Source organism: Ipomoea triloba, chromosome 10 (assembly GCF_003576645.1).
Source record: "Ipomoea triloba cultivar NCNSP0323 chromosome 10, ASM357664v1".
Taxonomy (NCBI): Eukaryota; Viridiplantae; Streptophyta; class Magnoliopsida; order Solanales; family Convolvulaceae; genus Ipomoea; species Ipomoea triloba.
The window spans coordinates 27,260,174-27,275,832 of record NC_044925.1 but is presented as its reverse complement, the minus strand read 5'-3'; the positions used below and the strand labels follow the sequence as shown (position 1 = coordinate 27,275,832).

General features: G+C 36.0%; 2 protein-coding genes across 2 annotated transcripts; both read left to right on the top strand.

Annotated features, from left to right (window-relative positions):
* The first annotated feature begins 4,437 nt into the window (after window positions 1-4,437).
* Window positions 4,438-9,218, top strand: LOC116031733 (mitogen-activated protein kinase kinase kinase 1-like). Its single transcript, XM_031274022.1, has 8 exons — window positions 4,438-5,501; window positions 6,718-6,787; window positions 6,949-7,011; window positions 7,247-7,404; window positions 7,746-7,818; window positions 7,895-7,954; window positions 8,414-8,524; window positions 8,850-9,218. Exons 1-8 carry the CDS (start codon window positions 4,633-4,635, stop codon window positions 9,045-9,047), a joined length of 1,602 nt encoding a protein of 533 aa, XP_031129882.1. The 5' UTR covers window positions 4,438-4,632; the 3' UTR covers window positions 9,048-9,218.
* Window positions 9,219-10,975: 1,757 nt separating this feature from the next.
* On the top strand, window positions 10,976-15,465 carry LOC116032986 (WD-40 repeat-containing protein MSI1-like). Its single transcript, XM_031275740.1, has 6 exons — window positions 10,976-11,649; window positions 12,547-12,873; window positions 13,201-13,353; window positions 13,955-14,079; window positions 14,253-14,348; window positions 14,994-15,465. Exons 1-6 carry the CDS (start codon window positions 11,302-11,304, stop codon window positions 15,211-15,213), a joined length of 1,269 nt encoding a protein of 422 aa, XP_031131600.1. The 5' UTR covers window positions 10,976-11,301; the 3' UTR covers window positions 15,214-15,465.
* Window positions 15,466-15,659: the final 194 nt, after the last annotated feature.

Below are 15,659 nucleotides of genomic sequence, written 5' to 3'. Positions count from 1 at the left end.
GTGGGGGGTGGGGGGGAGGGGCATAAAAGTGTGGTTCAAAGTTTATAAAACTCCTTTTTCCTAATTTGTTAAGGATTCCAACTCCTCTATTTTAAATAACCCTTTTTTTCCTCTTTAGTATACTCTAATCTCTATCGGTCTATCCTTTCAAGGTTATCCTATTGCTTATTCTTCCAATAATTACATTAGACTCCCGGAATGTTACTAACAGTTTAATTAGTTGTTACGGTTATGAGTTTTCCACCCGCATTTCGCGATTAGAATAATGTTTAATGTTTATTTTTAAATAAGTATTTGACAAAATGGTCAAATTACATGTATTACGGGTCATCTAGAATTTCGGTCAACTCTGAGATCGCCTTTTTGCACGGCTGAAGAAGGCGACTAGCCTTCTCCGGCAAAATGCAATCAGCGGCAATCACCGGTCGTTGATATTGTGACTTTAGTTGTTGAAATTTGGTCGGATGTTCGCCGGAGTTGGCCGGAACTCTAGATGACCTGTAATACCTGCAAAGATTTGATTGCTCCAAGATAACAAGTTTGGGGGTCTAAATGGACCATATTTTAATTAAAATGCTGGATGAACAATCAATTATAGTACATAGACCTATTTGACCTTTTTACCTAAGTATTTCAAAGTATAACAATGCAATATTATATATGAAATGTTTATGCATAATTAATTGAATGCAGAATTTGTTTATTTAAATCAGTAATTCAAAGTATATGAATGCAATAAAATATATGAGAGGTTGATTATAATTTATAATTGTCACTAAAATAAATGTTTGCAATTTTGTAATAATGCTAGTCTAAAAATGATAGTGGCCTTGTTTGGTAAATGCTTGTTAGCTGTTTGGGTTAGAGGGTATAATTAGTTGATAACATTAGCTGATTGTAGAAAGGTATTTTGTAAATTAGGTGTTAGGTGTTATCTGATAGGTGCTTAGTGTAATTTCTTTTCACAAAAAGCTAAAAGCAACTTTTTAAATTTTAGCATTTTAGAGTTACAAAAGTTGATTAACCAAAGCAACTTTTTGAATTTTAGCATTTTGGAGTTACAAAAGTTGATTAACCAAACACTTATATTGATTTTTTTAATTAAGTCAAATAGCTAATAGTGGTCAAATAAGCCAAATTTGACTAATAAGCTAACTATTTTACCAAACAAGGACAATATAAATAAATACTATTTTTTTATAATAAAAATTTATACATTTTAACTCATACGGTTTACCTTTTAAAGTGAATAATTGTGATAGGATTCAAAAAATATTACGGAATAGCTTCAACTTCAATTTATTGAGTTATTTGAATATCATTCTTTCTCAATAAATCATATCCAACTAATTAATATGATTGACTCCAAATTATTTTTTCATAATTTGTTAAGCATTCCAACTCTTCTGTTTTAAATAACCCTTTTTTTCCTCTTTAGTATACTCTAATCTCAATCGGTATATCCTTTCAAAATTATCCTATTGCTTATATCATTTCCAATAATTACATTAGACTCCCGGGATGTTATTAACAGTTTAATTAGTTGTTACGGTTATGACTTATATGAATAGATGGTAATTTAATTGTGTTAATTGTGTTAGTTGTTACGGTTATTATGACTTATATAAATATGATGTCACTTTATTGTTAAAACGTGGATGACGTTAAAGAAGTAAATTTGTTTCTATTTTGTTAAATGTTATACGAATAACTCCTTATTGTTTTCAAAAAAAAAAAAAAAAAAACTCATTATTTTTATAACAAGAATGATATTTTTCTTATGAGTTATATGCTTATATCGTTTTCTTTTCTTAAATTATTCATGTATTTGAATTTTATCCCTTCAATTATTTTAAAATTGGTAATTTTTCCTATATCAGTTCAAGATAGTTCCATTAAAAATATGGACACTATCTAATAATTTAATTTGGACTTTCATTGTTTTTGTTTTGAGATACAATCTAAATAGAATAAACTGTAAAGACAAATGTAATAATAGATATACAGAAACATATAGGGAGAAAGATATATTGTTTTAATATTTAAATTTCACTATAATAATATATATTTCTATTTATAAAAGTAATAAACATAATCTCAAAAGAACTATAAAAGGTAAGATAGCTAGGGTTGCTCGTTCTCAGTCTGGTCCTTCTAGTTGGTTTTCTTCCATTCCTTCATGTATTGAATGTATGATTTAATGATATTTGATGTTGGTTTTCAAAAAATAAAATAAAAGGTAAGATAGAAGTCTAGATGATCTAGAAAATCTCTATAACTATGTAATTGAGTTCACGTATATTTGTACTTCAAGTTATTATATTCTATAACAAAAATACAAATATAATTAAATTTTTGTGTTCAAATATAATGCATAAAATTTTAACAAAGAAAGGATACAATTCATAAGGTAATTGAGGGCTCGGCGTGCCAAATCAATGAAGTTGAGGTTATCGTGAGCGGAAAATTGAGGGTTCGGTATGCCAAATCAATGAAGTTGAGGTTATCGTGAGCGAAAAGCTGAGGGCTCGGCGTGCCAAATCAATGAAGTTGATGTTACCGTGAGCGGAAAGTTAAGGGTTCGGCGTGCCAAATCAATGAAGTTGAAGTTATCGTGAGCGGAAGTTGAGGGCTCGGCGTGCCAAATCAATGAAGTTGAGGTTATCGTGGCGGAAAGTTGAGGGCTCGGCGTGCCAAATCAACGAAGTTGAGGTTATCGTGAGCGAAAAGTTGAGGGCTCGGCGTGCCAAATCAACGAAGTTGAGGTTATCGTGAGCGAAAAGTTGAGGGCTCGGCGTGCCAAATCAACGAAGTTGAGGTTATCGTGAGGGGCTCGGCGTGCCAAATCAACGAAGTTGAGGTTATCGTGAGCGAAAAGTTGAGGGCTCGGCGTGCCAAATCAACGAAGTTGAGGTTATCGTGAGGGGCTCGGCGTGCCAAATCAACGAAGTTGAGGTTATCGTGAGCGAAAAGTTGAGGGCTCGGCGTGCCAAATCAACGAAGTTGAGGTTATCGTGAGCGGAAAGTTGAGGGCTCGGCGTGCCAAATCAACGAAGTTGAGGTTATCGTGAGCGGAAAGTTGAGGGCTCGGCGTTCCAAATCAATGAAGTTGAGGTTATCGTGAGCGGAAAGTTGAGGGATCGGCGTTCCAAATCAATGAAGTTAAGGTTATCGTGAGCGGAAAGTTGAGGGATGAAGTTGAGGTTATCGTGAGCGGAAAGTTGAGGGCTCAGCGTGCCAAATCAATGAAGTTGAGGTTATCGTGAGCGGGAAGTTGAGGGATGAAGTTGAGGTTATCGTGAGCAGGAAGTTGAGGGATGAAGTTGAGGTTATCGTGAGCGGGAAGTTGAGGGCTCAGTGTGCCAAATCAATGAAGTTGAGGTTATCGTGAGCGTGAAGTTGAGGGCTCAGCGTGCCAAATCAATGAAGTTGAGGTTATCATGAGCAAAAAGTTGAGGGCTGAGCGTGCAAAATCAATGAAGTTAACACAATGGATGCAATGTCTCGATTAATTTATTTATTTAAAATTTAACTGTTTTTTTTAATACTACTGACTATGTTACCGTGCAATATCCGTTAATGAGGCTCAAACCCACCTCCTTGCATATAAGAGTTGCAACCGGGTGCCACAATTTATTTATTTAACTTAAACTTATTATTCACAATAACATTATTTAATCATAAATGAATCAAATCCTTCTATATTTGACCACAATTCACAATTATTAATTATTGAGTATTACATAATATTTGGAAAGGAAAGCAATATTTTTTGCTCATGAATAACTTCATTAGCAATTTTTTAAAGATGTTATTTTTGTTATTTAGAATCAATTTTTATTGTCAAAGTTTAATTTATCCATGTGAATGACAGAGAGCACATGTGTATTAGATAGTGTTAAAGATCCCAACTCTTTCATTCTCTTAAAGAAAAAGATTCAAAAGAGAACTTATGATTTTGATTCTCATTTTTAATATGTAAACGTATAAACCAAATATACCCTCAGAACATCAACAAATTTAAATGAAAATAATAGTAATAAGAATAAGAATAAAACTTGTAATCTTTTAATACAATAATTTAATTTTAATTATTTGATCACGCATTTCGAAGCAATGGTATTAGTACTATTTTTGCTTTTTGGTTCTGTCAAGTGTCAACTGTTTTCTATGATGTTGATTACGGAGTTATATGGCAAAGTATTAACACATTAATTAGGCTATTTGACCTAAAAGCGGTACTAGAAAAGTACAAAAAGTATAGACTGACTTAAATATCATTTATGTATTTATTATTTTATTTGGCATCCTAAAGCCTCCAACAGATCGCCACGTGGCAACTGTCGTCCCGGTTTCAATTCATTTTCATTTTCATTTTCAACGGTTCAATAAACTTTTCCACCACGAATCGAAGACCAAAAAGACCGCGAACGCGAATCCTCCATACCTGTCACCTCGCCATGCCGGAGAGAGAAACAGTGGGTTTTAGAGAGAGAAAAAGGAAGAGAGCCTCACGCACTTCCAGCTGAAATTGCATTCTCTTTACACTTTTGGTACTTTCGTAAGTATAGTGAGAGAGAGAGAGAGAGAGAGTAGAGAGAGAAAAAGGTGAGTAGGTTTACGCCGCACGGGATGTATGGGAGGCAGAGGAGACCGGCGGGGCCACGGCTTGACCGGCGAAACGCCGCCAAGGGAATAGACTACGAGGCTTCCGACTTCGCGGCGTCGCCGTCGTCGTCTTCGTTCGACGACCAGTCGTCTCGAGGGCCTCGTCGATCGCTGCACGTTTTACCGCTGTGTGACTGTACGAGCTTCCGAGTTGAGGGATCCGAAGGCCAGTTAGATCAAATTTGCCACTTCCTCGGCCTTTCACTAGAAGATTTCGCGATTCCAGCTGCTGCTTGGGAGGCTGGGAGAAAGTGGTTGCCCTCGGGTAGCGTCGGGGGCCCTAGACTTACCAGGAGTCGAAATTTGGTAGCAGATGAGCCGTCCGATAGTATTGTAGCTAGTATTCAGGTTATGAATAGTTTAAATTTCAATGAAGTTGATACTATGGATACGGTAACCAGTGCAATTAGAAGTAATATATGGCATAAAGACGGTGGCCGGGGACTTAAGGGGAGTCGGTTACAGAGACTGGCTCCTCTGGAGTTAGTTGGGGATTTAATTAGGAGCTTTGGTCCTCCTCATGATGACGAAGATGCTGGTTTAGTGTTGAGTGCCCCAACCAGTTCTGGTCGGTTTCAAAGAGTCGAGGACGCAGGAAATGCAATGGCTAACAAAGAGAGAAGTGAGGATAACTTAAGAGAAGGTGATCGTGGCATTCCGGAATATTTTTCAGAGCCATTGAGAAATGACAATGATTATTCATCCAGCTTTACAACGGAATCTGTGAATTCTATGTCACCTTGTGGCTCTTCCAGTTTCAGCATAAAATCCTGGCAGAAAGGTGGCTTTCTTGGGAGTGGGTCATTTGGAAGGGTTTATGAAGGTTTCACAGGGTAAGTTTCATTTTAACATTGTGAACAAATAAATCCTTCTCTACAATTTGCTAGCAATCTAGTATTTGACCATGTAGATACTGGCAATTTACTTTTCTGGAGCTCAACTTAGGGACAGGGAGCTGTGCCCTAAGCTGTTCCTTATTTTTAAGTGACGAGGAAAGACCACAACCACTAGAGTGAGCACCCGGTAAATCCCGTCTCGTGAGCTTAGCTTGCAAAGTGCCACAAGGAGATAAACACGCCTAGGTTGCCCATATATGATTGACTCAAATAAGAGTCAAGAAGGTCTAATAGACCACTCCTGCTGGGAGTTGAACTTGTAACCTTCTTGTTCCCATGTCAACAACAACCTGACCAACTTGGGTGGGATTGGCTCCAAGCTGTTCCTTATTTCGTTCACTGTTTGGTAGTTGTGTGGGGTATTCAACCTTGTTGTAAAACTAATGATATAGTTATTCACTCAAATAATGAAAAAGCAGATTGAATAGAGCTAACGTTTCAGTTAAGCAAGCTATGAATTTACAGGCTGACAGAAACCCCCTAAATTTGAAATCCACAATGGACATAACACACTTTACTACTTCACTGCTAGCTTAGATTCTTAATAGTGCCTTCATTTCTAATTTCAATGCAAAATGTGGACATTCTTGAACCTTGACAATTCCCATTAAATAGGATTCTTTGTTCTATGCTATCTCCATTTATTTACTTCCCTCTTCTTATTAGTTTGATGCTCCTTGTCTCTCTAGGAGAACTATTTATTGCTAATTAAATGTGTCTCTTGTCATGAGCAAATTCTAGCTCTGGGAAAGTAAGGCCAGATGTAATATTTCTACTAATTGACTAATTGAGTGATTCAAATGTACCCCTCTTAAAAGTATTAAAAACACTGGAATGGGGTCAAATTATATTTTTGTCATATTATTTTAGTGTTAAAATTTCATTTTAGGCCTGGTGCTTAAAATTTGAGAGATATATGGAAAAAAGGTATAGTAAGAAAAATGGTTTAATGAATGTTCAATATACCTGTTTGTCAGGACTATATCTTGAATACTTTGTCAATTGTCAGAACAAATCTGGATGTGTTTTTTTTTTCTTTGGGAATTTCAACTATATTTTCAAGTTCTTTCTCCTCTTTGGAATTAATTTTTCTCCTTAAAATGCCCTCTCAAGTTAGGTCTTACAGTTCTTCTTTCTTGATTCCTGTTTCCAGTGATGGCTTCTTTTTTGCTGTGAAGGAAGTTTCTTTACTTGACCCTGGAAGCATTCTTCAACTTGAGCAGGTCAGAAAATTTTGTAATGCCATGGAATAGAACTCCTACTTTGTTGAGCATGTATAAACTTTTCTAGAAACTTCTCTAGAACAGTATTTCCTTAGCAAAGTTATTTTGATTGGCAATAAAAGCTTCCTTTCATCTTCTTGCACCTTGTTGATTAATCACAGGAGATTTCAGTTTTGAGTCAGATCCAACATGAAAACATTGTTCGGTATCATGGCACAGACAAGGTATACAATTACCCTTCTAGCTTGCATACTTCATTTCTTGGCTTTAACATTTGTTGTGCACTTGTGCCATTGATGGAATTATTGCATAATAAGTTGTATGCAGTTTGTCTCAATGCATAACTTATAATATTCTCTCTTTACCAAATTGAATTTTTTTAATGAATATAGTATTATATGAGATGTCATAGGGGCACAGTTTTACACTTCTAATGGTTTGCTGAAATTGATTTTGCAGGATGATAGCAAACTCTATATCTTCCTTGAGCTTGTAGCCCAAGGTTCACTTGCAAAACTCTACCATACGTACCACTTACGTGATACCCAGGTTTCTGTGTACACTAGACAGATTTTGAGTGGACTGCATTATCTTCACTCCCGAAATGTGGTTCATAGGTATACAAGTGATTCTATGCATATTGTCAAGTTAAAGTATTCATCTAAATTTTTAGCGATGGGTGGCCTTAAACAAAAAACATTTATAGCTAGGCTTATGCATTTGCATATCCGGCTCCATAATGGGAGTTACAAGATTACAGTTGGGGTTGGGTGGGGTGATTTGAACCTATGACCTCTGAGTGACTTGCGTCCACTAGGCTATCCTGTTGTGACTCAAGTCTCAAGGTGATATTATGCATTTGTTTGTTGCAAACTAGGAGAGAAGTCTAAAATTTTTCAAATATATATTTGCTGATTCCCTTCTTTCTAAGATTAATTTTTACTTCTATTTATTAAAGGGATATCAAGTGTGCCAATATACTGGTGGATGTAACTGGTTCAGTGAAACTTGCAGATTTTGGGTTGGCAAAGGTTGGTATTTCTGCAGGCTTTCCAGTACACTAGTTTGTTTTACATGCTTATAGTTTAATACGATGTCTCGTCTTAGGCAACAAAGCTGAATGATATCAAATCTTGCAAAGGGACGGCATTCTGGATGGCGCCAGAGGTTTGTCTCCATCCTTTAAGAATCTGCTTTCTAGAACTAGAAGTTTGGTAACGAATGTGCTTTTCTGTCTTTGTAGCCACATGTAAAAATTGTTTGATATGAAAAAGAATGATACCTTTCTAGTTCTTCTTCTTAGTCTTCTTCTTGTTCTTCTTATTTATTTATTTCTTCCTTAGAAATTAGAACAACAGTTTGTATTCTTGACTCAGGAGATTTATAAAATGGGGAACTGGATATTTGACAATTTTAGTATTCCTTGAGGAAGAAAAGTTTGAAGTTTGACATGATATCAGAGTAGATCATATACAAGCAACAGTAGATCATATACAAGTCATTCTGTATGGTTAGATATCAGAGTTGACAACAAGATGCTAAGATTTGCAGCAACTGAATTATTCTTCTATACATGATTTTTACTTTAGCATGTCTTGGACATTAAGTACTCATTTCTGTTTTCAGGTTGTTAATAGGAAGAACAAAGGGTATGGGCTTGCTGCTGATATATGGAGCCTTGGCTGCACTGTCTTGGAGATGTTAACTCGCCAAATTCCTTACTCTCACTTAGATGGGGTACGCTTGTTCTTTCCATTTATTTTCAGCTTAGGTGTGATTAAAAGAAAATGTTGTTCGGTAAGTTGCTGCCTTTGATCTTGCCTCTGTCATGATAACGGAACATAGAAACTAGAAAACCATGAAGTAAAGGGCTAGTAAAAGTATTGAATCACATGAATTCCTTAGAACCCAAACCTTTTTAATTTCACACTCTACCTATATCAACACATTTAGTAGTAAGCATTAGACAATGCATTATGTGTAGGGCGGCTTTCATGCACACTGCATTTGATCTTGCATTAGTGCTGTTCTATAATAGCAACCATGTTTTGTTGCCCGGCAGATGCAAGCGATATTCAGGATTGGTAAGGGCGAGCTTCCCCGTATACCCAAATCCTTGTCAAAATATGCTCAGGACTTCATCTGTAAATGCTTACAAGTTAACCCAAGTAACCGACCTACTGCTGCTGAACTATTGGATCATCCATTTGTGAAGAAGCTGCCATTTTCAGCCTCTTGTCCTTTGCCTACAAGGTTTTGAAATATTTAATGCAACATTATTTGTCAATTCTATTGAGGTAAACACACTAACATACGAAGTTACTAACACATACATGTTATTAATTGACTTTGGATCTAGCAGTCCTGTCTGTCATAAGAATGGTTTGATCTATTTAAAGAGTAGTCTTAAAAATTTAAAGACCATTATGGATATGACCGTGAAAGTTTGCCAGCCAGATGTTACATATGATACCCAATATACATGTTTCTTCCAAAAGTTGAATCTCTAGTCCCAAGGGTCCCACACGCCCGGCCCAATAGAACATTTACAGGCCGTTTGGTTGGGAGGAAGGAATTAGGGGGGAAAAGAATTGTAATTCGTTGTAATTGCAATTCAATGAATAATGTAGGAATTGAAATTACAGTGTTTGGTATGCAGGAATAGGAGTACAGGGAATTGAAATGTAAGAAGCGACAGAATTACTAAAATGCCCTTATGTTGTAGTAGTAGTAGTAGTAATAATAATAATAATAATAATAATAATAATAATATCTCATTCAATAATAATAATAATAATTCTTTCAAAATAATAAGAATAATAAGAATAAGAATAAGTTTTAAAAAAGAATAACAATAATAATAATAATAATAATAATAATTCTTTTAAAATAATAAGTAATATAAGAATAAGAATAAGTTTTCAAAAAAAAAAAGAAAGAATAACAATAATAATAATAATAATTCTTTCAATAATAATAATAATAATAATAATAATAGTAATAATTTCAAAAAAAGAATTGGAAAAAAAAAGAAAAAAAAACAAAGGATTGAGAAGAGGGGCAAAATGGTCTTTACACCCATATAATTGCCCCTCCTCTCCACCGAATTACAATTTATGGGGGCTACCCCATGAATTGTAATTCACCATTTGGAGGGAATTGCAATTCTGCGGAATTGCAATTCCTTCCAACCAAATATTGTAATTGCCAAATTCATTGAATTGGAATTCAATAAATTACAACTCTCCCCAAATTACACCCAACCAAACAACTCCTTAGGATGATGTAAATATTGAATACAGAGGTTAGACCTTTGTTTACTGCGCACAAGGAGTCTATTTGTAATCTTTCTTCCTAAATTTCACATATTTGACCAACTGAATTGTCTATGTGGGCACCAATATACATGTTGCCAAGTGTGGGTAGCCGAGAGAGAACAACCATCCATTTATGGTAAGAAATAAATATTTGCAAGGACCAACTTATTATTAAATTTTATTTTTCTTGCAAACTCGGAAATGCTGTCATCCAACTGGAATAACCAGATTTCGTGGACGGAAAAATTACTCTACAAACTTACATCAACTTCTCAAAAGGGGTGACTCAGTGGACTCTCATACCAGATGGTTGGAAGTGTACAAATTTTTTTATCCAATTAGTAGGAAAACCTTAAATACAGTCCATAAGCAAAAGAGTTCCACCTAAAATTGACAATTCTATATTAAGATATGATACACTTTTTTTTTTTTTTTAATGGCCACCAGACTAATCCTAAGATTCAAGAATCTTTGCTCAAGAGCTATTGGAGAAGATAAATTATGAGTCTTTCCATTAGTCCTAGGAGACCACCTCTTACTCACCCTTTAAAGGTAACCTCAACAATGATAGATTTTTGGTGGTTTTTGTGGTGACAAGTATGAAAGAGAGAGAACATAAAAGATGAAAAAAAAATTATGACAAATTTTTTTTTTTAAAGGTTCATTTACTGGCACAACTCGCGTGAAAGTGAGCTAAATGTACAAATAAAAAGTCAATTTTTTACATTTCTCCATCCGATGAGTCATACAAAAATGTGGTATTTATAAGAAAAAAATACCTAAAAATCTCACCATGTGAATGTAAAAATCCTATCATGATTTATTTATTTTTTCAAAAAACTCCCAAAAACTCATCTTGAGAGTTGAGGAATGCCCTTACCTGCCGCCTCTGAGCACAAAGATCCCGTGCAGCCTGAAATTCGGGGCGGATCAGCAACCCGATCAGTCGGGGCCCGCACCCGTTTTCAATGCTAAGTCCTGCAGTGATATGTCCAGACAAGATATACGGAGTACATCGAAAATTCCCTCTTCCCTCCAAATTCTCATTATCCCCATTTCCCAAAGAGCAAAAAACGTTAGCCCACAGCAAAGCTCGAAGACATTCTTCTAGAAACGCCCAATCTCAGGAGAGGAGCTATCGACTTCGCTAACCGCCGTCGATTCCTGGAGCCGGAGGATTGATCGATTGATTGATTGATGGGGAAAGACGAGGACGAGATGAGGAGCGAGATAGAGGAGAGGCTAGTAAACGAGGAGTACAAGATTTGGAAGAAGAACACTCCGTTTCTCTACGATCTGGTCATAACTCACGCTCTCGAGTGGCCTTCGCTCACCGTCGAATGGCTCCCTGACCGGGAAGAGCCGCCCGGGAAGGATTATTCCGTCCAGAAAATGATCCTCGGGACCCACACCTCCGAGAATGAGCCTAATTATCTCATGCTCGCCCAGATTCAGCTCCCGCTCGAGGATGCTGAGAGTGATGCTCGTCACTATGAGGACGATCGCTCGGATACCGGCGGCGGCTTTGGTTGTGCCAATGGGAAGGTACGGACTCGCCTCTTCGTTTGTTCAGGGTTTTCCATTGTTATTTGGGTTTGCTTTCGGAGGTTACTTACTTACTTTGACAATGATGTGAGGCTTTCTCGGCCTTTTAGTTTGGATACGGTGGTTCTATGCTTTGGTTAGGGTTAATACTTGTAAATTTAGCAGGCTTTTAGGTTACATTGTTAATTTGTTATGTTGGTAGAAGTGAAATCAGCCATAAAGTCACAGGCTTTTAGCAGTTAAACCACTGGGGTAAAGTTCGTGATTGAGGAGGTTGAAGTTTTTCTTATTCTTTGGTACATCAATTATTTTGTTAGAAGGGTAGCTGTTCAAGTTTTTCCCATTTGTGGAGGAAAGGAAAAATATTAGTACTTTTGAAATTGAATGTTTGTTTGGTCAGTTCAGTGGAAATTATGAGCTCATTTTTTATGAGCTCAAAAAACTGTGTTTGAAGTCTGAGCAATTGTTATATGTGCTGCTTATTACAATTAAGCTATGGAGTAGAACTGGGGAACTCACTGATTTAGTCCATCTATAGATCTTCGTTTGTTTATGAAATGCTAGTTGCATAATGAATATGGATATGAATTTATTTATGTAGGAGGGTGATAGTTTTTACAGGAAAGTGTAACTATATCACCTAGAGACTGGGAAACCTGGACACCAAGGGTGATAATTTTCCTTATTATAACTCTCTACACATATAGGTGCAAGTGTTTTTGCTGGTCATAAAATCTTAGGGGGACACTGGTGGCATAATTATTAAAAAGTTTTTATAAAAGAAATGGCTACCTTCAAGTTCAGGTGTAATTAGTACTCTTAATTCATTTCAAGCCCTGTTTTCCTTTTAATGATCAATCAACCTTCTGCATATTATACTAAATGCTTCTTTTGCAGGTAAAAATAATTCAACAAATAAATCATGATGGAGAAGTTAATCGAGCTCGTTATATGCCCCAAAACCAATTTATTATTGCCACAAAGACAGTCAGTGCTGAAGTTTATGTTTTTGATTATAGCAAACATCCATCTAAACCTCCTTTTGATGGCGCATGCAACCCTGATTTGAGGCTAAAGGGCCACAGCACTGAAGGATACGGTCTGTCTTGGAGTCAGTTTAAGCAAGGTCATTTGTTAAGTGGATCAGATGATGCTCAGATTTGCTTGTGGGATATTAGCGCCACTCCAAAGAATAAGGCCCTTGATGCCATGCAGATATTTAAGGTATGTTATGGCATTAAGTATGTGAAGATTAGTTGCCACTAAATACATTGTGCTTATGTGTTTGATGTGGTTTTTTTTTTTTTTTTTTTTAATTTCTGACTTGACTCCAAATTTTAAAAAAGAAGGGAAAAGAAAATAAATATGTGATTATACATTACAAAATATTTTTCTGTGATCCTTCATAGTACTATGGGAGTGCTAAATGTTGATGATGGTTTACTTCTCCAATATTGCTGTTTAAGACTGCTACTAATGCAATTGAAACTCATTCCTCTATGTATCCTCCCTTGTCTTCTGATCTGTGCCTTTTCTTTGATGATGCAATAGATTCATGAAGGAGTTGTAGAAGATGTAGCTTGGCATCTTAGGCACGAATATCTATTTGGTTCAGTTGGAGATGACCAGTATCTACACATCTGGGATTTGAGAACACCTTCAGTAACCAAGCCTATTCATTCTGTAGTTGCTCATAACGGTGAGGTGGGTATTAGACTTCCCAAATGGGTTGTACATATATATGTAGGGAATAATTTTTCTATTGAGTTATTTATCAATATAATATAATAATATATCCATTGAGTCCAACTGTCAGAAGTCAGCACTATATTTGAACTATTTGATGGAATTTGTTAGTTCGTGTAGTGGCATGTTTCTTCTTCATTTTCTTTTGATCTTTTTATATATAAATGTATCTTACTATCTTAGTAACATACTCTTTTTTATTAAAAAAGGTTATTTTTTCAATTCTGTATGTTCTATTTGAACTAGCCAATTGATCCCTATTTATCTAACCAGGGAGTAGAGAAGCTTAACTATTCTGTGGATTAGATGCTTGTTCCAGTCTGTGTTTTGTGTATAACTAAAATTTTTTTATCCCTGCATGCAATTTCCTATTCAACCATGTCTTGTAGCAAAGCAAAACATCTTTCATAGTTTCATTATAATGGAATGTGTGAACTAGACTAAGCTTGCAGACAGGCATACGAAAAATTGCAATTATAGTTACATCACTTACATGTTAATTTTTTCTTATGATATGTATCTGTATATCTGAATGTCTATGATTGTTTATTTGTCCTAGGTTAACTGCTTAGCATTCAACCCTTTTAATGAATGGGTTGTAGCAACAGGATCTACTGATAAGACAGTGAAATTGTTTGACCTACGCAAGATCACTTCTCCTCTCCATACTCTTGAATGTCATAAGTAAGAGGCATTTCTTTCATTTTATATTTTGATGAAACTTTGTTGCTCTTATCTATCATGCTGGTGTATATTTCCCCCTTCCAACTGTAATGGTTCCATTGAATGTTTTCTTGGTCAATTTTTTATGTATACATGAAATTAATGTATTAATGACTTTCTGAACATCGTGACAGGGAGGAGGTTTTTCAGGTTGGGTGGAATCCTAAGAATGAGACTGTCTTAGCTTCTTGTTGTCTTGGTCGCAGAGTCATGGTCTGGGACCTTAGCAGGTATTCTCTACAATATCAGATGGTGCATTATCATTTCCATTAAATCATTAATTAAGAATTGAGTGTGTTATCTGGTCATTTTTCCGTAGAATTGACTTCCATTTCTTGTACTGTTATTGTCCTTGTCATGTTATTCTTGAACTAACAGGAACTAGCCAACTAATTTAGTATAAGACAATTCACTTAAAGTCTTAACTAATTTCACAAATCATTGCTGCCTAAATCTCTGTCACAACGAAGTTTAACTTTGATCTAGGGTCTAGCTGGTGCCTTTGTCCTTTGAACTATGATATTAATGGTTTGCTTTGTGTTATATGAAAATTGCCTAGATAAATGAAAGCATGACTACAGGTTATAGTTCATAAAATATCTCACGAAGGTCAAAACTAGTGCGAAATTTCCAAAAAAAAAAAAAGGAGAGAAAATAAGTCTGATCTGTGTAAATATTCTTCATTTTCTGGCACAATATGTTCTGTACTCCCATTGCATTAGGATCTAGGCATGTGCTCCTTTTGTAAGTGGTAAGCTCGATCCTCCCCCCCCCCCCCCATTCAGTCCATTGTCCCAAAAATTGCTATTGATTAAACTATCCAAGAAACATTCATCAAAACCAACACTACAATTCACATATGCTTCCCTCTCCAGGATTGATGAGCAACAAACCAAAGAGGAAGCGGAAGATGGGCCACCGGAGTTGCTCTTTGTGCACGGTGGCCATACCAGTAAAATTTCCGACTTCTCATGGAACCCATGTGAGGATTGGGTCGTTGCTAGTGTAGCCGAAGATAACATCCTACAAATCTGGCAAATGGCAGAGAACATCTACCATGAAGACGACGATCTACCCATAGATGGCGCCACCTAGATCCAGGCATGTAACGCTCTTGAAGCTCCAATGGTCTATATAGATTTTCTGTTTTACAGACATTTGACTGTCGCTAGAGTCTATTAATCCGTTTACATTTTGGTGTCGGATCCTATTATGTATAATTGTCATGTGAAATGGTAAAGCAGCTCAAGTTGCAGATTATTGTGTGTTCTGGGAAAACATAAACTAAGCTGTGGTAGTTAACATATAACATTGCAATGGAAATGCTAACTGTTCATACGTTGCCTACTGACTGCCAACTTTTGTGTTTTATTATATCAACAGGAAGCTTAATGCTTACAAACACCCGTTAGAGGGTCAGAATCCAATGATTTTTGCTAATATTGTCAATGCTGTTTGGTAATGATTTATGTGACTATTGTTTGGTACTTTTATATAATTGTGTATTCAAGCAAGCTAGAGTTTTATTACATGGACTCCAA

Excerpts from the sequence above, each read along its gene's own strand:
- LOC116032986 (XM_031275740.1), top strand. The coding sequence starts at position 11,302 with ATGGGGAAAGACGAGGACGAGATGAGGAGCGAGATAGAGGAGAGGCTA. Across the intron at positions 12,874-13,200 it reads ATGCCATGCAGATATTTAAG|ATTCATGAAGGAGTTGTAGA; the intron begins GTATGTTATGGC and ends ATGATGCAATAG. Across the intron at positions 14,349-14,993 it reads ATGGTCTGGGACCTTAGCAG|GATTGATGAGCAACAAACCA; the intron begins GTATTCTCTACA and ends TTCCCTCTCCAG.
- LOC116031733 (XM_031274022.1), top strand. The coding sequence starts at position 4,633 with ATGTATGGGAGGCAGAGGAGACCGGCGGGGCCACGGCTTGACCGGCGA. Across the intron at positions 6,788-6,948 it reads GCATTCTTCAACTTGAGCAG|GAGATTTCAGTTTTGAGTCA; the intron begins GTCAGAAAATTT and ends GATTAATCACAG. Across the intron at positions 7,955-8,413 it reads CATTCTGGATGGCGCCAGAG|GTTGTTAATAGGAAGAACAA; the intron begins GTTTGTCTCCAT and ends TTCTGTTTTCAG.